Source organism: Pestalotiopsis fici (assembly GCF_000516985.1).
Source record: "Pestalotiopsis fici W106-1 unplaced genomic scaffold PFICI_Scf_4, whole genome shotgun sequence".
Classification (NCBI taxonomy): domain Eukaryota; kingdom Fungi; phylum Ascomycota; class Sordariomycetes; order Amphisphaeriales; family Sporocadaceae; genus Pestalotiopsis; species Pestalotiopsis fici.
The window spans coordinates 926,208-946,819 of record NW_006917094.1 but is presented as its reverse complement, the minus strand read 5'-3'; the positions used below and the strand labels follow the sequence as shown (position 1 = coordinate 946,819).

General features: G+C 51.5%; 8 protein-coding genes across 8 annotated transcripts; 2 read left to right on the top strand and 6 right to left on the bottom strand.

Moving 5' to 3' along the window:
- Positions 1–293: 293 nt before the first annotated feature.
- Positions 294–1,978, top strand: PFICI_06265 (Mitochondrial-processing peptidase subunit beta; the record flags this gene model as incomplete). The annotated part of the gene is made up of 5 exons (XM_007834846.1): positions 294–449; positions 522–647; positions 706–783; positions 849–1,534; positions 1,591–1,978. The coding sequence occupies 5 exons, from the start codon at positions 294–296 to the stop codon at positions 1,976–1,978; spliced, it is 1,434 nt and encodes a 477-aa protein (XP_007833037.1).
- A 632-nt stretch (positions 1,979–2,610) lies between these two features.
- On the bottom strand, positions 2,611–6,591 carry PFICI_06264 (uncharacterized protein; the record flags this gene model as incomplete). The annotated part of the gene is made up of 3 exons (XM_007834845.1): positions 2,611–5,919; positions 5,977–6,454; positions 6,521–6,591. 3 exons carry the CDS (start codon positions 6,589–6,591, stop codon positions 2,611–2,613), a joined length of 3,858 nt encoding a protein of 1,285 aa, XP_007833036.1.
- Positions 6,592–7,049: 458 nt separating this feature from the next.
- PFICI_06263 (uncharacterized protein) lies at positions 7,050–8,357 on the bottom strand (the record flags this gene model as incomplete). The annotated part of the gene is made up of 3 exons (XM_007834844.1): positions 7,050–7,498; positions 7,557–8,210; positions 8,282–8,357. 3 exons carry the CDS (start codon positions 8,355–8,357, stop codon positions 7,050–7,052), a joined length of 1,179 nt encoding a protein of 392 aa, XP_007833035.1.
- Positions 8,358–10,239: 1,882 nt separating this feature from the next.
- Positions 10,240–10,886, bottom strand: PFICI_06262 (uncharacterized protein; the record flags this gene model as incomplete). Its single annotated transcript, XM_007834843.1, has 3 exons — positions 10,240–10,415; positions 10,478–10,614; positions 10,675–10,886. 3 exons carry the CDS (start codon positions 10,884–10,886, stop codon positions 10,240–10,242), a joined length of 525 nt encoding a protein of 174 aa, XP_007833034.1.
- A 421-nt stretch (positions 10,887–11,307) lies between these two features.
- Positions 11,308–12,499, bottom strand: PFICI_06261 (uncharacterized protein; the record flags this gene model as incomplete). Its single annotated transcript, XM_007834842.1, has 3 exons — positions 11,308–11,741; positions 11,815–12,422; positions 12,477–12,499. The coding sequence occupies 3 exons, from the start codon at positions 12,497–12,499 to the stop codon at positions 11,308–11,310; spliced, it is 1,065 nt and encodes a 354-aa protein (XP_007833033.1).
- Positions 12,500–14,954: 2,455 nt separating this feature from the next.
- On the top strand, positions 14,955–16,727 carry PFICI_06260 (uncharacterized protein; the record flags this gene model as incomplete). Its single annotated transcript, XM_007834841.1, has 1 exon — positions 14,955–16,727. One exon carries the CDS (start codon positions 14,955–14,957, stop codon positions 16,725–16,727), a length of 1,773 nt encoding a protein of 590 aa, XP_007833032.1.
- Positions 16,728–17,105: 378 nt separating this feature from the next.
- PFICI_06259 (uncharacterized protein) lies at positions 17,106–18,091 on the bottom strand (the record flags this gene model as incomplete). The annotated part of the gene is made up of 2 exons (XM_007834840.1): positions 17,106–17,840; positions 17,996–18,091. 2 exons carry the CDS (start codon positions 18,089–18,091, stop codon positions 17,106–17,108), a joined length of 831 nt encoding a protein of 276 aa, XP_007833031.1.
- An 808-nt stretch (positions 18,092–18,899) lies between these two features.
- Positions 18,900–20,504, bottom strand: PFICI_06258 (uncharacterized protein; the record flags this gene model as incomplete). The annotated part of the gene is made up of 1 exon (XM_007834839.1): positions 18,900–20,504. One exon carries the CDS (start codon positions 20,502–20,504, stop codon positions 18,900–18,902), a length of 1,605 nt encoding a protein of 534 aa, XP_007833030.1.
- Positions 20,505–20,612: the final 108 nt, after the last annotated feature.

Sequence of the window (20,612 nt, the reverse complement as noted above, 5' to 3'; positions counted from 1 at the left end):
GCCACAACAATCAGCCACAGCTTTTTTAGTGCCAGTCGAAAAGCCGACCCAGACTCCAGCCCGGCGTCATCCGAGCAGATTTTCAATTCCGGCCAATTGGCTTGCGGCAAGACCAGCTTATTGCGGCAGCGGCCTCGTTTTTTAGGCCATCACAAATTTGATCAGTGCACTGACACCAATTCGCCTGCAAGCTTTCTGCTGCCGTGCTGAGAGCCAAAAAAGCCGAGATCGTGACGAACCTCCCATCAAACCACTCATCTCACGCCCCATCCACCGCCCATCCCACCGTCGCGATGGCTTCAAGGAGACTCGCTCTGAACCTCGCTCAGGGCATCCGCAGCCGAACTGCTGCCCCTGCCTTGAGCTCCCTGAAGCGAGGCTTCGCTACTCCCGTCTCGTCGCCTGCCGGCGCAAAGACCCAGACCACAACATTGAAGAATGGCCTGACCGTGAGCCGCCTCCCGACCAATTGGCCTCGCCGCCCTTCGATAATCACTGTTTCTGACCACATTGACCTCTAGGTCGCTACCGAGTACTCGCCATGGGCCCAGACCTCGACCGTGGGTGTATGGATCGACTCCGGTTCGAGATCCGAGACCAACGAGACCAACGGCACTGCACACTTCCTAGAGCACCTTGCCTTCAAGGTACAACCCGCAGCGACGTTCCGCAAACACCGAGCAATCAGACTGATACATTTACTAGGGCACGGCCAAGAGGACGCAGCAGCAATTGGAGCTCGAGATTGAGAACATGGGTGGACACCTCAACGCATACACTTCGGTGCGTGATAAATCGAACTGCCATTCCTCGACCACGAATTCGTTTCCTCACTAACACACGCGTAGCGCGAGAACACTGTCTACTTCTCCAGGGCATTCAACGCCGATGTCCCTCAGTCCGTCGACATCCTTGCCGATATCCTCCAGAACTCCAAGCTCGAGCCCTCGGCCATTGAGCGGGAACGCGATGTCATCCTGCGCGAGTCCGAGGAGGTTGAGAAGCAGCTCGACGAGGTTGTCTTCGACCACCTCCACGCCACCGCCTACCAGCACCAGCCCCTGGGCCGCACCATCCTCGGCCCCAAGGAGAACATCCGCGACATTACCCGCACCGAGCTCACCAACTACATCAAGACCAACTACACTGCTGACCGTATGGTTCTCGTTGGTGCCGGTGGTATCCCCCACGAGCAGCTCGTCGACCTTGCCGAGAAGCACTTCTCTGGTCTCCCCATGACCTCGCCCCAGAACTCCGCCTACCTCCTGTCCAAGAAGAAGCCCGCCTTCATCGGATCTGACCTGCGCGTTCGTGACGACACCATCCCCGCCGCCCACATTGCCATTGCCGTCGAGGGTGTTAGCTGGAACGATGACGACTACTTCACCGCTCTGGTTACCCAGGCTATTGTCGGCAACTACGACAAGGCCATGGGCAGCGCTCCTCACCAGGGTAGCAAGCTCAGCGGCTTCGTTCACCAGAACGACCTGGCCAACAGCTTCATGAGCTTTTCCACCAGCTACAGCGACACCGGGTATGTTATTGCTTGAATAAAAAGGGCAACATGGATAAATTTGCTAATCTCTATAGTCTCTGGGGTATCTACCTCGTTTCCGACAAGCTGACTGCCCTTGACGATCTTGTCCACTTCACCCTCCGCGAGTGGTCCCGTCTTTCCCAGAGTGTAACCCAGCCCGAGGTTGAGCGCGCCAAGGCTCAGCTCAAGGCCTCGATACTGCTCTCGCTCGACAGCACATCCGCCGTTGCCGAGGATATTGGCCGTCAGCTCATCACCACTGGCCGCCGCATGAGCCCTGGCGAGATTGAGCGCACCATTGACCGCATCACCGAGAAGGACGTTATGGAGTTTGCCAACAAGAAGCTGTGGGACCAGGACATTGCCATTAGCGCTGTTGGCAGCATTGAGGGTCTCCTCGACTACCAAAGAATTAGAAATGACATGAGCCGGAACTTCTAAGATGGTGGTTGATGTCTAATAGAATTGGCTTGCGTTTGGGAGGAGTGGAAAACCACACGGTCCATAGAGTGTATCAGATACCGCACTTAGTTGTACCATAAAGACTTTTCATCTGTTTGTAAACATCCTGATATCTGTTGGTCCATATTTGAATAACGCTATGCCATGCCATGCCAATCAAGCGTCAAGGACCAAATCTTCACGATATAGATGGTGCGGGATATCGGGCAAGCACGGCACCAGACGATGCACAGGACGTCTATATGATGCGCAGAAATAATAGACTATTGTAATGTCGACCTACCCCTTGGCTTTTTGCACAGATGCAAAAGCTGATAACAACATCTAGCTCCTTTGAGAATCAGGCCCTTGCGAAACCTGTCAAGGGAGTCGCATGTCTGTCACCAAACCCATCATAACATGACCTGTGCGGATGCTGTGAGAAAATTTCAGGCGGCGGGTAACCCACAGCAAGACCCCTGGCAGTCCACTCAATTGTCTCCGCGTCCATTCGTAGGGAATCGCCATCTTGAACAGAGAAGACAGATTTGAAAGATGTGACTGACACGCAAGACGCATCGTCATCACGTTCTCCTTTTCAGAAGCGGTAGATTGGACAGCGGAACCTTCATCTACAGTATGACAGATCCAGTGTGGCTACTGGCGGAACTAAAGCTCGCGACAGCATCGTCATTATGTCTTTGTTGTGTATTCGATGAAAAGTCAAAGGAAGAAGCATCGAAATCAAAGGGTATCCGACTTGATCGGCCTCGCTGAGCAGCGGAGCGCTGCTTTTGAGGTTGGTGGCTTTCCACCCGCTTGCGCTTGCGCACGGCATCTTCAAGAGCGCCGGTGCAACGCTGTTGGTGGCGAATAAGAAGGTCATGGCGGGAGAATCTGGTGCCGCACTCGCAAGGATATGGTTTGACGCCTGTATGAATCTCGGCATGGCGCTTCAGGTCATGCTGACGCACAAAGCATTTTTGACAGTCTGGGCACTGGTGCTGCCTATCGTTGAGATGAGTTTGCACGTGGGATTTGATATTTTCCTCTCGTGTAAATCGCTTCTTGCATCCCTTGTATACGCAAAACCAAATTTTGTTGTCTGTCGTGGGCCCTTGGGTGTACTGGAAGATATCGTCGAGGGCAGTGTCCATCGCGACTCGGGTCTGGTCCGGAGCGGAAGTAGAGGAGTGCTCGCTTGTAGGTCTTGGTACAGATTCGCTTACTCCACACATATACTCAACCCATGAAAATAGACCATTCATGGCGGCAAATTCATGTAGCTTGACTTGCGAACCTGCTACTTCTCTGAGGATCAACCACCGAGCCCAGGATCTCCCATCTTGGTCCAGCAAGCGACGAACGATGGAGCTTGGATCTGCACCTGCAGACTGAGCTAACTTAGCATGCGTCACAAACTCTTGGGTGGCATACGAGAGGAGCGCTGGATAGTCCTCCAGGACTCGGGTTGAAACAGGAGTCGAGGGACGGGCCGCGGAGTTGCTTTCTGGCTCATTTTGGGTGCTTTGATTTGTTGCGAACTGACTCGTGATAACCCACTTCTCAATGTCGATTCCCGAAATGGCGGTAGATGCTTCTTTGAGCAGTTCATAAATGGGGGCATGACTTTGTAATCTGTTTGGTGCGTGACTCTCGCGTCTTGGTGCGAGTGAGGGTAGATTAAGTTCTTTGGTTTCAATTCTTCCAACTTCCGAATGTGACTCTTCTGGACCGCGTTCTTCGGGCGAGCATATCCCCTCGTGAACAGCGACTGCTCTTGCATCACATTCAGAAGCTTGACTTGCCTTGCCACTCTCCATCTCTCCATCATTTCCTGAATTGTCTAGCTCCATACAGTCAACCGGAGGACTGTAGCGAGCATCGGAAACTTTTCTGCCAGGAGAATGCGACGTTTGCCACGGTGTATCATCTTTCTCGATCAATTGCTGGACCTGCACCTGTAACAGTTGGTTTCGTGCCTCGACTAGACAATCCAGCTCAGAAATGTCAAGATAGTCTAGACATTTCGTCATGATGAGGAGGTGACCGTCTGCTGCTGCATTGCCTTTTAGGCGTGAATCGAGAGTCCAGAAACCTTGCCCCTTGAGAAAAAAGTCACGGGCAGTCTCGTGTATGAATTCAACCACCCTGGTCTCCCCGTGTGAAAGATTCAGAGAGCCAGCTCCTGCGCGAGTTGACATTCTTTCTGAGCCATCATCTTGCACGCTAGGTATAGCCCTTACCTCAAGCAAGCCTCTAGATAGGCTCCGAATCTGTCTCTCCAGTTGCTCGTCGCTCTCAGTAAAGTGTTCCGATGCCCGCCAATCGTGTAATGAACTGGGTACCGGCTGTCTGTTGAATGCCAAAACGTGATGCCATTCATAGAGCCGGAGAGGCTTGACCATAAGCGACGCCCACTGGAACAACCGAATGGCCAGCTCTGTTGTTTCGATATTGACCGTTTCCAGAATCTCGGTGAATAAGGCGTCAATTTCGCGTGGCACATGCGTCACGTGCCTCGTCAAGGCTAGCAACCCTTCTCCTTCGTCCCATTTCTCAAGCACCCGATCCAAAGTAAGGACAGTCCAAAGAAACACCCCGTTTGACCTTTCGAAAATCAATTCTTTCAGGGGCGAAAGTTTCTGCTCCGGAATCATTGCCAGCTTGGTTCTCTGTTCTATGTACAGTTTAATATCTCGTTGATTGTGATGGTCGACCCTGATGCCGGGACAGTCAGAGAGACGAATATTCGGAAATTCTCTCGTAGACATGAGAACGTTCAGCTTTACTCCATTGGAGTAGGCTTGCCCAGTGAGATATCGCCAGAGATACGCTACCCTCCTAAATTCTGAAGTGTCGCATTCATCTACAGCATCAATGATGATGAATACACTCTTTTCAAACGGCTTGGAAAATATCGACTCAAGAAGGTCTCTGAGATCCTCTTCGAGCACATCACTCTCGTCTTCCCAAATACTGTTGAAGCGATCAAGATGTCCTTGATGTTTTGGGAGTATCTGGTACAGCAGAGACCTCAGCATTCCAAGGCGAGTATGCTCCAATCTTTGACCTTGGGCATTGAAAAAGAATGCGGCAGTTGTACAGTCGTTCGTAGCTTGACTCGTTGACATTTGACGGTAGACCTCCTTCATCAAGACTGATTTGCCTGCCCCCGGCTTCCCCTGAAGCAAGAGAAGGCCACGGTGCGAACTCAGTTTTCGACCGTGGAGCCAATCCTGAAAATTTTCATGCTCAAAAAGCCAGGAGCATGTGTTGTGTGCCGGTTTCGGTATGCTCCGGTATCGCAAGTTCATTGTAGGGAACTTGAGCTTATCAAGCCGGATTTCCGCAGCGCTCCGAGTCTTTTGGTCATTACTGCCTCTTGATCGGGGCTTGATGCGTGACGCGAGAACCCGGTGCGATACCACTGCATCTTGATGAGTCTTTCCTTCTTTCAACCTCTGTATGGACACATATATCGAGCGAAGTTCACCCGCGACTTTGCGGTAGTTCGGATCGTTTCGTCCAGTAAACCGGCACATTTCCATGTGATTAGCTTGGATAGATTCAGCCTGTTCGCGCTGGTCGCCAAGCAAGGAAGAGTAGTCTGGGACTACCTTGTTACCAAGAACACCAAGATGGATACCGGTCAGGCCGAGGCCTTCTTGAAAAGTCTTTACTCGAAAGTCGTACTCCTGCCAAAGTCTGGAAAATGATTCCTGAGCACGCTCCAGATCGGAAGTCTTGAGGCCAAGTGTGTCTAGAATAGCAGATGTCGTTTCCATACGGAAGATGCTCAAGACTGATCTGGCCCATTCCCCAAGGGCTGAGAGATCGGGACTACCTCGGTGGGGTGTACCCAAGAAAACGACTGCTGCAGTAGATTCAATGACATTTTTCATGTCGGCATCTCCCGAAACTGAAGACGCTGCGAGTGCCTGGACGGACAGGATTAGTCGCCAAGGCATGAACACTGACTGTAGATCTTATCGTACCTCTTTGACGACAATCCCGCCAAGGCTGTGGGCAACAAACACCAATGGTCGGCCCCGTGTTCTTTCCCTGCAAAGTGCATATACGAGATCCTTTCCATGTGATAAAACATGATTCTTGTTTGTTGGACCAGTCATGTATTTTGAGACTTTCGTGTCGTAACCATACACAAGAATGCGGGATCTCGGACATTCATTAGGGGCTAGATCTGCTGGCCAGAAGACCAGGGCGGGCTTGTTTTTGCCTTTGTCGGTAGACGTCTCTGTGAAATCTGGCTCTGTTTGATGAGGACTTGGTGTAGCATTTGCTGAAGATCTTTTTGAGACTTTTGAGATCATGCGTCGTACAACATTCTTGCCCTTTTCCGAGTCCCTTGGAACTCCTAATAGTGACTGATCTGGCGAATCGGCTTGCTTGGGAATCTTGGTACTGGCCCAGGTTTTGAACGGATGACCTTGCAACCCATGAACGATTACGATGCTAATCTTGTCAGATTGGCTTCCAGGCTGAATGGTGGAGATTCGATCTTGATTATACGAGACTTACTCAACAAGCGGATCACCTTCGTCTGGTGAATAAACAATAGATATGCCAGTATCAGAGATTGGGTTGCGCATCTTCTCATACCGCAAACACTCCTACTGTCATTATGCAGTAGTTGAGCGGGAATTTGTCTACGGTAGAATAAGATTCTGAGAGGTTGACAAACGTGTGTTGGCGATTCCAACTTGCGCCCGATTGAGACGGCAAAATATTTGGCCAAGCACCGCCCCCGTCTTATGCAGTTCCTGGCCATACAGGAGCAAGATCACAAATCCAGCCAATAAAGACACGCAGGTAGGCATGCTGGCATTCGCCTAAGCCACAATGTGACCCCTCACTATGAGCCCGAGCCTCGCTTAATGAAGGCATCGGTAGTGATCGTGCCCAAGATACAATGCTGTAGGAGCAATATATTGGCCTGTACAAATACTGTTTTTTGGTCTTGTCACTGTTTTATCTAGGCTGTAATTGAAGAGAATTGGGTAAAACATGTATGAAAATACAGTACACTACTTGCTAGTCAATAGGTTCTTCAATGTTTAACAAAAATGTCCCGGTCTCGGGTAGTCGGCCGCGAATCCGGCGTCCTCGGCTCCGAATGCACAGCAATATCCGTACTCTTGTGTATGATGATGGGTTCAAGCCGCACCGAGTTGGACTTTTTCGTCTCAACCAGCGGCATCTCATCAACATCGTAGTGGCTACTACCACCAATTTTCTCCCTCCGCGCCGACTCCAGGTCCGTGCCGCCGCCTGGGAGCTTATGGTTTGCCCGCCACGACTGACTACCGCTACGGGTCTCGCGGTTTCCGGTGCCCTTGGAGTAGTATGCTTGAGAAGAGCTGTTCCCAGACCACCCGGATCCATTGATTGTCTGTCCGCGAATGGCGCGAATCAGAGGACCCAAGGTCGGCAGCGATGCGCATACTAAAAGAATAAAGCCCTCTGCCATGCCGAGAATGTCGAGGTAGGCGACGGGGTCTGATTGAAGACTGTCAAAAACAGGTTCCGGAACATACCAGAAGAAGAGAATACTCACAAGTTGGGTCTGACGGGAGCATGGTAAAGACCTCGCCAAAGATTGCTAGTTTATAGACAGAAACCGCCGAAGCCAAGGCACTGAGACCCATGGCCACGGAAATGGTGACCCGGTTCTTGAGCCCCAAGTTCAGGCGCATAATGAGCGGAATGGGGTAGAGGGCAAAGAAAAAGTCGAGAAAGGCCGAGTAGGCCGAGGTAAAATAACCAAGATTTTTCAAAACGCTGACATCGGCACACGAGCCCTCGATGCTGCGGTCCCAGCCGTACTCTATCGGAGTGCACTGCCGGAACCACCAGATGGATGTGGCCAGGATGCAGGCTTGCGAGGTAAAGGCCAGCCCCCAGAATAAGACGGCCGTCTTGTTACCATAGGTGAGGATGCGCCGGAGGAGGGCGACAATGGCAAACTTGGGCAGTGAAAAGACCCAAATGGCCACCGAGTTGCTAATGACGTTCCAGTGCAGCGACTCGGTGATCTGCTCGGGCGACAGCGCCGACATGTGTTTACCCAGCCCGTGGCTCACGGTAATGGTGACGAGCACGCAGGTGATAAGGAAAAGAATCCAGCAAAAGATTGTGATCAAATCATCGAGGCCTACGCCGCGAATGATTCCTTTGGAGCCGTAGGCCAGGCGGCAGTATATTCGAAGTCCTATCAAAACTTTGCAGGAGAATATCAATCAGTATGACTCTTTCCATGAAAGAATGCCTGTGTGCACATACTTGTGAGAATGATAAACATGGCCCAATTGGTGTAAACGGCGACGGGGCCATAGTCGTCCCTCGTTTCCCAGTCCATGGTGAAAAGAATTATAGTATAATCGCTTGAATGAATCCAAGTGATCTTCTCGGGTCAGCGCACGGGACAGATTTTGGGGGAGATCTCCATTCTTTGTATATGCAGTCCGCCATGGTAAGAGTCTAGATTACGACCGCTTGATTGGGTCAGTCCCAGCTGAATGGCAACGATCCAAACCATTATTGAAAGATCGAGGACTGGTTCAGGACGATAACATACTTACACAGTAGAAAGCAATCAGAAGATGACAGGTACCCTGGCCCCTGTCTCCTGCAATACAACAATCGGATGCAGGACGAAAACTCGGAAGCGTTGACCGGCTGCGGATCCTATTGACCAATTGCTTGTAATTCTCAACGCTCTGATATGTTCACGAGGTGAAAGATGACAGGGGAAAAAAGAAAGCTGACAGGCTTGCTAGCTCTGGATATGACAGACTGCATGGTATAACGTTTGCAACCCGTTGGCTTTTTTTCTTTTCCTGTTTCTGGTCATGTGTAAGCGCAAGGCTCAAGCATTTCGAGGAGGAGGATCTGCAACATCAAGCCGAGGCAAACGAGAAATGATTCATCTGTTGACCATTTGTTCTCTAGCGATCATTTTCTCAAACAAAGGCATCTTGATCGAGACTCGTACATTATCGGACGAAATTGACTATACAATTGGATCAATGGTATGCGGCGACTTGCCGCTGAGTCGAGACCGCGAATCCATGAGCCCTAGGGAAATTGAACTGTCTGCTCGGAAGACCATGCCCTAATTCTTGGTAATGTAGCAGCCATAGTGGATTCCTGTCCCTGGCGTTTGTGTGCTATACTATGCACTCCTCACCCCACGCTTACCAGAGATAGTAGTGCTCGGCATAGATGCCAGGCCTATCGACAGGGGCAAACCCGGTTTGTCAGTGTGATGATTGATTGCTCCACTTCCTGATCCGGCTGTCACAGTCCGAGTACAGTCAAAGCTCCAAAAGAGGCATTGATGTGATGTCTTGGGCACAAAGTGTGCCTCCATGACCGATCAATTCTTTCTCGTACCTGAGGCCCAATCCACTGGCCAGCATATGCACGATCGCCATTTTCGCGATACTGGTAATGGTCCACATGTATCTCAGATCAATAACTTTGTTCCTGAAGATCGCAGTCAGTATCGCAACAAGAAAAAGCGGACGATATATCATGGCATGGTCACAGCGACATTCCAGGATGAACGCCCCAATCTCAAGATACAAGGATTTGAGGCTGTCGTTATGATCATTTGAACAATGCCTGCCTGGGTGCTAGGTATGCAAGCGCCACATAACGATAGCGAAGCTCTTTGACGGCAGTTGTTCAAACGACGTAGGTAGTCCAAGCCATCATGCTTTGTAGTTACTAGTTGGATAGGTCAAACAAAGTTTCGAGACTAGGCACTCTAAAACCAAGGATGATGGTTTGCCTCTCCCTCGAAGATTGCCCCCGACCCAATCGGTAAATAGAGTGAGGGCTCGAGCTTCACAAGTTCCACGTGCCAGGATGCCACGCATTAGTCGTGCTTCACATGACAACATCGCTCAAAAAACGAGGTCTGTGTAGATGTGTGTATGTAATTTGCGTTTCAGTGTATTCGGCATATGTGCTCCAAGGCTACAGAAACTGGTGAGCCAACATGTTGCCTCCTAATGCTACATGTACCGAACAAGTGGATCTACCAGTATACTCGCATCTCAAACACAGCTAGGTTAAATCTGATTGACTTGGTCCCAAACAATAAATCTGCGTCAGGCATGATAGAATTCCAAAATTGATAAACCCCGCAGCAGCGCAAATAACTTCACATTGGCAGGTATTGTTGTTCATGAACTACTCTGCTCTTCCAAGGCTTGGCTGTTGTTGAAGCGCGTCTAGGGCTTCCAAAGCTGTGCGCTTCGCATGGACCGACGAACCTTTCGACCGCGCCCGTTGTTGGAGACAGATGAATGTTTGTTCGTGGTAGCTCCACACTGGACCGAGCGGATAGCAGAGCTGTTTCCATAAGGACAGGTCATGCCCAGGGAAGTCTCATATCGGATAGTCTCGGCTGCAACAAGAATTAGAAGTTTCTTCTTTCCAACCAAACTCGCTTCTTTCAGAGATACGCACCAGTCTGGAAGTGCGTGTTGACGACAATATCAGGTGCACCGCTGGAGCAGATACAGGACACGACGCCGTAGTTTTCGGTGTCATTTTTGACAGTACCAAGAGTGCAGTCTCGGCAGGTGCTGTTGAAGTTGCCGTTGCTGACAGAGATATGTTAGTTCAGGACTGATATGGGAGCAAAGACTCGTCGGGTCACATACGTTCGGCCTGCTGGGACAATGGTGCCATAAGAGTTGGCAAAGCACGGAACAATGTTGAGCTGCTCGCACTGGCCACCGCAAGAAGCTTGAATGACAATGCCTTGAGTGCCGACGGTCTGCAAGTCCAGGAGGCTGCAGAACTCGAGGTAGGGGCTTGCCAATGCTGCACTCGAGGCAAGCAGAACGAAGGCGATCTTGGTGAACATCTTCATCTTGGCTTGGGACTGTGGGTAGAAGACTGAGTCAAAGATTGGAAGAGGGAGAGAGAGAGATGCGAGAGAGTTTGATGAGTGCATGCACCGAACGGCTAGTCTTTTGATTGTGCAAAAGTGTGGCAGAGTGAGTCAATGGAGAGAAGTGCGTGGATGGAAAGACGGAGAGTCAGTAGGATTTGTAGCTCTGTTACCATGATGACATTGGAGGAAAGAACGAGAGGATGGTTCCATGTTTCTTTGCACGCGTGCGAGTTGTCGCATTGTCAGATATTGGAAGGAAGGAACTTGGTACCTATCAACTATTGCACCTTCTCATATCTCAATGTTGCCTTGAATGAGCAAAGGTAACCCGATACAGCTTTTTGTTCATCAACACTGATATATAAATTGCTGCTGAGAGTCAACCGCACTGTGTAAACTAGAGTTTTGCTACAACCTTTGACGATTGCAAATCTTCCACGAGCAAGTTGATGACCCCTTGGGCGACTCCCCAGCTCAGCTCATAGCCTCGGCCGCCAAGCCCATAGGCATGAATGATGCTCTTTCCATCATGTATCCTCTCCCGCTCCAAGCGCATACCGCCTTTCCGCGTAGGCCTCCTTCCCACGATATCCTTGATGACTGTGAATTTTCCGTCTTTGCCGAGAATGGGAGGGTATGCCGCGGCAAACTTGTCGAGAAGTAACTTCCTCACTGCCAATGACGGCGTCGAGTCCCAGTTGTTGGGCTCTTTCGTTCCTCCGACGATGGTGCCTCCATCGAAATTGCGAGGCACCGAGAATGTCCAAGAGCCATCGGCATTCTGTCGCGTCACTGTGGCGGGACAATAATTCGTAACCAGGCAAGTCTGGCCTATAAATGAACCACTGTTTCAGCATTCTTGTCCAATGGCATCTCCAATTCTGAACTATCGCTTTCGACTCACCGCGTGTAATGAATACATTCTCGTCTTGGAAGCCGTTGCCCGAGCAGTTGACTACAACATCAACACGGCCGAGTTCTTTCAACGAGAACAACTCGGCCGGGTCTCGTAGTTCGCGCTTGAGCACCTTGCCACCCCGAATAGAGAATCTCCGCAGCAGAAAACTGCAATATACCATTGGATTCACACACCAAGTGTCGTATGTAAATCCAAGCTTGACTCGCGAGTCTGGGAATTCTTCTGGCCGGAGGAAACGGAATCCTGCCAGCCCTAGACTACTTGCCTTGGCCTCTGTGAGACTCGTGTATACTGGACTTGGCGCTTCGAGATATTCAATACCAGGCATTGGCGTGATACCGGCATCTGGCTGAGTCTTTTGCAGCTGCATCATTCGCTCATATGTGATTAATGCCATTTGGTGTTCTTTCTCTTCCGTCGGGTTCGCCGGCAGCACCCAACGATTATGCGCCCCTCCCCAGGGAGATGTATAGTTGATCTGTAATTGTGCATCGACAGTCTCAAACGGAGCCGGAAAATCACGAGCTACAATAATGACCTGATGGCCTTCCTCCTGCAACCGTATAGCGGCGCTGAGGCCAATGACTCCGGCACTGCATACGGCATTAGCCCATACTCGATGGTGAAGGGACTCAAGCAACTCTTACCCAATGACGACGGCGTGAACCATTTTCTATTACTGAGTCAATAAAAGCTTGAAGTTACCTATCCTTCATAGCACGCGTCACAAGCGATGACAGCCATATGTATGTGCTGAGGCTTTAGAGAGACAAGAAGTTTCGTGATGCCACAACAGCGCCGGCCATCGGAGAAAAGTGGAGATCGGAGGTCCGATCTGCTTGTTAACGGAACTGGGCTTAGTATAGTCAATGACCAATTGCCCGCAACGCAGGTTCCGTACAGAGTACTGACTGTAATCTCCAGTCCGGGTTATTTCCTCATGCGATACATCGAATGATTTATTATCAATCGTACGAATTCTCTTGCTGTGAGCAGCAAGCCAGCATCCAAAGTGAGCGGCTGTATACTCCAAGCCGATCGGCCCGCACTTTAGCTTGATCGGCTCCTGGAAGCGTATCCGGTTCCGCCTGAGTTGTGATAATGTGAGTGCTTCAAATTCATTTCTACTTAATTGGTAGGTCAGAATATGTTCCATGTAGTGCGGGAATCGCTTTTCGCGATCCTGTCGAGGACTATTGGCGGTTTCATATTCAAATATCTTTTCGAATGCATCTGAGGAAACACATCTGTTTCGGCACAATAGGATCTGCCGATAATGTGTTTCTAGCTTCCATGGTCCTATATACTACGAACTCATTTTCAGTGTTTCGATGAACAGCGGTCGCTTTGTTTGCCTTTTGGTATCACTGGCGATACACGAGATGTTGAGCCATACAGCCGTCCACATTGAAATCATCTCTCGGATATCGACATGACTAGACTTATAGTGGAAAATCATAACCTGGCAGCCATTTCGCGATGATGTGAGCCACATTTCATTCGACAAAGTCAGGAAACGCGGTGTGCATCGCTTTTGGGCAGTTGGGCGCTACTCTTTCATTTTGTCGCGGGGAAGAACCTTGGCATGGCTGGATCAAACATTATGGCCAGGGTGGATTTTTTCGATTATGGTCATGTCTCGACATCAGCGCTTAGGCGGGTGTAAGAGCTGATCTATGGCCTTTTCTAGTAAATGCAATATTTGTGAAAGGCTGAGAGATTGCAGGCATTGTAATGGCTGACCAAGGATATGTCAACCAGAGATATCATCTACGAGTTATCAGTAATTTGCCATATGAGACGAATTGTCATTCGTTATTTTGTGTCTTGAAGAGTGTTTGTTCCGCGTGAAGGGCCGTATTTGTATACCTTGCCGGCAGATGTACTACTCTGTACATAGCTGGAAACGGCTAACCTTAAGCCTATGGCCCACTGCAGATCGATCAATCTGCCGAATTTTTGAGAGCTTGAAGAATTCCACAATAATTATTTACACTTACCACGTTCTCCATTTACCACGAGACCTGCAAGCTTAATTCTTTGGACTAGGGAACGACGACAAAGACAAGCTTTGTAGACTTTTCCTCAATAATGGAGAGATCAGCGAGAAAAGAGTCCAAACGAGGTCGAGAAGAGCCGTGGTGCCCCAGGCCCCACCAACATGTTGATTGCCGCCGGGAGCGTCGCCAACGGACAGGGGTTCAGTAAACCCGCCGACCAACCGCTGGCCAGCACTGAGAGGGGTCCTGAATAAACGATCGAATCAGCAGCAGCGTCACAGCGCTTCTACGCGCCCGTCCTTCCCACCACCCCAACCCCAAACAACATACTTTAGTACTCAGAGCAGAGAGAGGCACAGAAGAATTGCTCTATTCTCGTCGCGCCCGACGAATGGGAAGCCCGCAGCGTTTTATTGCCCCCTGGCTGACCTGTCAGAAGAGAGAAAGTTCCTCGTGCAGCTGCGTGATGCAGGCGGTTGAAAGACGACACCCCAGTACCAAGTCTATTCCCCCAACCACAGGCCGCCGCTGAGCGCGCTGACAACCCTGGTTGGTCTGATTTTTCTCCCTTTCCTACAGATCATATCCGCCAAATGCCCATGGTAGAACAAAATGCGACCACTCAGCGCGCGCGAGACGAGAGAAGATGCAGCTGGGGACCCGGAGCTAAGGGGGGTCAAGAAGCAGACATTGCTGTCCCGGCGTCTGCGTGTATGAATGTGGGCTCAAAGGTAAGGTTATATTTTGAACTCGGAATGTGGGTTTGTATGTATACCTATACATTTCCCTTTTTGCTCGCTCGCGCCCCCCAGTTGCTTCGAGAAAAACGGGTGAAGTCTCTCTGTTCTCGACTGGTTTTCTGTTGTCTGCGCTCGGTTGGGTAAAGCTATTTCTGGCTTTTCATCCTGTGCCTCAAAGGATCTGTGATTCCTGCCGCCGTTTTGCATTGCTCATTGTTTTAATTGCGAGAAACATGCGTTGGTAAAGAGTCGATCTATCGCAACCGAGTATCCTCCTCGCCTCTTGGAATCAGACAAGATCTGGAAATCTTTTGATTGGGAAACGACTCGAGACGATATCAGATACATACATCGGTCCTGCAGGTATCAAGTTCATATCGCCAATATGTCTCCAGTCGCCGGGCCCTCGGGAGGGTCTTTCTCTCTGTTTCCTAATACGCATACCTCGAAGCCGCCGTCCAGGAAGACGACGCCGAGACCACGGGCTGCGTCGCCGCAGGGTCAGGAACGAGAAGATCAGTCCTTTCAAATGACGCCTCCACGGAATGGCAGACGTACACCAGAAGACCTGTCGCAGTTCGTGATAGATGGCTCTCCTTCGCAGTACGCCGTCCAGTACAACCAGCAGGATATTGAGCCGATGGCAGCACAGCCCTTTGACCCGTCTGATGCGCCCATACGGACCGATACCGCATTCTCGGGAGCCACCACTCTGGTTCGGGGCAACAGCACTCGATCCAGGAGTTCGATTGCGAAAAGACCCTTTGAAGATGAACCAGAATCATCTGCTGGCCAGGAGCCAGCTGGCTTTCGGTCCATCTTTCCTCAGTACGACCATTCGCTACCATTTGACCGCCAAGAGTATTTTCCGACACAAACGAGTCCGAGCCATATACCACGGCAAGTCATAAGCCGGCAATCACATGTGCCTGGGGGGACGGATAGTCGAAGCCCACCCGTGAGGAGTCCTCTCAGAAGTCCACTAAGTGCTGGCTCAGCACAGAGATGGCCACCGCGGCACCAAGATCCACCAGTGATCCCTCCCGTCAGTACTACAGAGGATCTACGAGATTACTGGAAAGCGGCCAATGGTTGGAAAGCAACCTCGACAGATGGTAGAACCTATTGCATGAAACTGGAGCCCGAAAAGGACACTCCGATATATTACCTCTCCTCAACGACGCAACCGTTTTACCACATGCGAGTTGTTCCTACGTCTGCCTCGGCTTACATCACGTTGAGCCGTCATGATCCCAGCAAGAGTTTCAAGGAGAGAGATCCCATGGCGGATTCGAGACCGCAAGGTATCCTAGCCGCCCTGAGAGAAACGGAAAAGTCAAAGACGTGGCACGAGGCAATCACGACAACTCTCGAAGAGGAGTCAAGAAGATTGCCACCAGAGGATGGTTTAGTCGCCTTGCTCTACCCTTGTGCAGCAACCAAAATGGCCCTGGACAAGCCTGGCGACATCCAAGCCGTCATGACGGCCGAGAGAGAATGCGCTCGATTGGTCTGGGACGAGGACAGCCAAAACTACTTCCTGGTACATCCAGCGCTCGCTACGCCCTTCTGCATCACCGTCGAGCGCAATCAAGCCTGGAGTCGAACCGAGTATACCCTCGAGCACATTGAGTCGCCGCAACATCTTGCCAAATTGACCCGCGACGGCACCGGTGAAGGCTGGATGGAACTGGACACTCTTATTGCCGGCCGGATTGAGGCGCACTATATCCTCGACGTGGCAGTTACTGCTCTTCTCATCGTCGCTAACCAAGACGAGAAGAATCACAAAATTGAGACGTTTGAGCCGCCGCCAATGATGCTGCCACCGCCACCCGCGCACTTGCGCGAGTCTGGGAGAGAAAGCCGGACCAGTCTGGCATCCAGGCTCACCGGCGGCAAAGACGGCAAGAAGTCGAAGAATAAGAAGCGCGGCAAGCTCGAGGAGATTGAACTGGATCTCGAGAGCCAGACGAGTAGCCTGGGCAAGCAACTCGACGTCAAGGACAAGGACAAGCTGCCCAGCACCACGAGGACGGTGATCAAGCTCATCAGTTTTGCCTTCAAATGCCTCATCTGGGCACTGACGTTGGCTTTCAAGGCCCTGGTCGCCATTGTCGCGGGCTTGAGCAAATGTTTGACAAGTGAAAAATTATGAGCATCAAGGGTAATAATGAGGTAATGATTTCTTTGGACAAGGACTAAGCAAAGGCGGGGTGGCGGACTTGGGACTAGAGGGCATCTCGGCGTAGATGAGGATATTAATCGCCTCACGGGCGAACACACATTTCTATAGTTTTCGTACATACATCTCTCTTTCGTCATTGGGCTCATTGCCTGATTGCGACATCTCTAGTCATCTAGCATACCCGGCCAGTGATTGGTTTGGGTTGTAAATTTCAAATATATTCCATGGGTATCTCAAAAGGGTCGTAGTCGATGATCACGCAAAGTTCTAATTTGCCATTGCACAAAGAAAGCGATTCGGGCCACTCCAGCTTGTCGTGACTTGGCATGTCTTGAATCGTGTTGTTCTCTACCGCTTTCTCTCGCGGACCTTGAACTTTTTGCCCGTCTTGGTGACACCGCCCACAGTTTGTGTCTTGGCCATCTTGGCCCTCTGCATTTCCAACTCGTTTTCGGCCGTGGACAAGGCTTTGAGCCGCTTCCGGGCAGTAGCCAGGCGCCGTTGCAATTTAAGCAAGAGTCTCTCTCTTTGTTCGGCCCGTGCTCTTTCGGGATTGCTCTTGGCAGTATCCTCCCCGTTCATACTATCATCATCGTCGTCGTCGTCGTCTTCACCGCCATCGAGCGCACCAGATATTCTATCCTCTCGATCCTCGACGCCGTCGGCAAAGACAATCTTCTTGGGCTTCTTCCGAGCCGGACCCCCATCGTCCAACCAATCGTCATCATCGTCGTCCTCCTCGTCGGCGGGATCGACGACCTTTGCGTCGAGGCTGCCGCCCATGCCCACGACGCGCTCCTCGAGGGCGCGGACCTCCTTGGCGGCCGTGTTGCGGACGGTGCGGACGTAGCCGACGTCCTGGGTCTTGAGCAGGCGGACCTCGTCGACCGAGAGGGCGCGGTTGCCGCGGTCGCCGTCGACGGTGCCGTTCCACCGCCTGCCCTTGGACAGCACGCCCTGCGGCCCTTGCCGCGACATCATGCCAAAGAAGAATTCATCCTCGTTGCGCTCCGCCGCCTTGGCCCGCAGCGCCTTGAGCGTCTTCTTTTTGCGGTTGTGATCCTGCTCTCGGAGTTTGCGGTCCTATAATCGTTTCGGAAAACAAGAGATTAGCCCACCAAAGTTCTCAATTTCTCGGCGCATCGTACACGAGGTGCAGAGGATGAAGCCAGATTGGCTTTGCCTCGCTACTACGAGAGTAGGACAAGACGGGAAAAAAGCCTGCAAGGAAAACTTACCTTGGCTTTCTCGAGCAGGCCAAAGCGCTGTCTCTCCAGGGGCTGCGCTCGCTCCCTATGGACGCGGCGGTTCACCGCGTTTCGAAGCGACGACATTGTGCAAATTTGGGTCGTGTGCTGGTTGTGTGAATGTCGACAAACGGGTGGTGATGTTCCAGTGGTCTCCTCCAAATGTTCACTGCTTGGGTACTGGGACAGGAAAATTCTTATCGATAAGCGGCGGTTGCAAGATGCTGGCCAAATTTAGTGGGGTCTACTGCTGGTGGGTCTGTGCGTATTGGTTGTTCTCAACCTTGAAGTTAACAGCAAAGTCTCAAGTGGCTACTCTGCAATTCGCCTATAGGACTGTCGCAATACTCTTCATATCGGACTTCTTTTTTCCATTCAAGCAGAGACTTGATCGTGCATTGCATTTCATGTTGCAATATATATTTTGCCGTTCAGAGGTAAAGTCCGGAAGCAGAAAATGTGCTATACTCTGTATACGCCAAACCATTGTTATTCACAGCCTCTAAAAATACTATAGTAGCTGGTAAGTAGGTGTTTTCAGTGTCTGTAGCCCTCTAAACCATCTGGCCGCAACACATGTCTTTCAATCTTGGTTCCAAAGTTTTGGTTTATATCTTGGCACTTTGTGAACCCAATTGCCTGCCACTGGGAATCTATTATGGCAAAAAGATTATGTTACACTCTTCTTATTCCCGACTTGATCACTGTGACGGAAGAAAGGGTCACTCAATTTCTTAGGAACTTTACTCACCAGCCCCCAGACTATACGTACTGGGCAAGTCATCAGATATTTGGCAAGTATAAAAGCCTTACAAGACAAGACTTTGAGGATCAATATAGGTATTGTCTGATATTTATATTCAAGCTGACGATATATAATGTTCAAGAAAATAATCTAAATAGCTGTCAGGGTAGGGAACCAGTCATTGAACAAGCTAATCTGCTCATCATCCGCGACAGGAATAGCTCCCCATCCTTCACCGAGCTCCTGGGTCACGGTGCCGTCTGCCGTGGCCTGGTCCCATTGCGGCAGCCCGTCGCCGTTGGGATCGCCATTCTTGATAAAGTTGACCCAGTAGCCGTTCATGGTGGCGGCAATCTGGTAGTCCTCGGCCTCCCACGCGCCATAGTAGACATTGTACAGGTTGTTTTGCGTGTACTGGATCTCGGTCATGTGCGCGGCGCCGGCGTCCTGTCCGGGGGGTGCGTGCGTCCACAGCCACGTCCACACGGGGCTCGTGGTCACGTTGCTGCCGAGCCAGTAGGCCGCCCAGTTCTGCGTGCCCACCTTGGACCGGTCGGTGAACTGGGCATTCTCGGCCGCCGAGGCTGTGGCCGAGTCGTTGGCCGCGTACGCGCTCAGGAACCGGTCCACAAAGTCGCCCGTGTAGGTCGAGTTCACGTCGGCGAGGTACGTGGCCAGGGTTATGTTGAGACCGTACGAGGCGCCGCTCTCGTCGCGCGTGTTGCCCGTCATGACGGGCACGTCGTTGGCGAGGCCCTTTTGCAGCGTGTTCAGGTACGTGTCGGGCATGGCATAGTAGTCAAGGGTCGGCTTGAACGAGGGGCCCGTCGAGCCGGGCATGGCCGTGTTGTCGAGGGTGGACCAATCCAGGGCGCGCATGCAGGCAATGGTGCTGCAGTTCACCGACTCCATAAAAGTCTGGCTGTAGTTGAGGGAGACGTCATAGGTCTGGTATCCTTCGGCCAAGCTGGTGGCAAGCGGGTCATAAGGGTCCCGAACGCCGCTCTGGATGATGGCACCCACGATTTTACCCTGGGTCAGGTTGCTGTTGAGGATGTGGTATGTCGCTGCCGACCCAGCAGACTGGCCAGAGACGGTGATGCGGTCCGGGTCACCACCAAAGGAGGCAATGTTGTCGCGGATCCATTGCACAGCGGCAAACTGGTCTAGCATGCCGTAGTTGCCAGAGCTGTTGACTCCGATGCTGTTCAAGTTCTCCTCGGTGAGCTCGGGCGTCACGAGCCAGCCAGTTGCACCGGTTCGATAGTTGTAGTTGACAAAGACGACGCCCTTGTCCGCCATGCCGGCGCCGTCGAAGCGAGGATCCGCATTCGAGCCGCCGGCAGGGTAGCTCCACATGACGACGGGCAGCTTGTCGTCGGTCGAGTTGGCGGCGCTCCAAACATTGACGTTTAAGCAGTCCTCGCCAATATCCGCATAAGTGGTACCAGACGCCACACAGGCGAGGCCATAGTCCTTGGCGTCAAAGGTCGTGTTCCACGGAGAGACGGGTTGCGGAGCTCGGAAGCGGTTCTCTCCCGAGGTGTCGGCAGCAAATGGGATACCCTTCCAGACGGTAACGTCCTTCCAATGGGTGAGGTTCATGTTGGCCGGGCTACTGTTGAAGGCCGGGTAGCCCTGCACAGGGCCATTGGGTGTCTGCAGCACACTATCATAGAGCGCTGCTCGAATCACAGGAGCCAACAGCCCCAAGACAGAGGAGAGGATGACCTCGTGGTTTCGAAGGAGGCCCATGGTTGCTCGCTGTTGCTAAAGGGGGCGGTGGGTTTGACACTTGAAGGATTGGTGCTGTGCCTTGGAAGATATGAGATTGAATTCACCTTTCGAGCAGTGAATAGATGA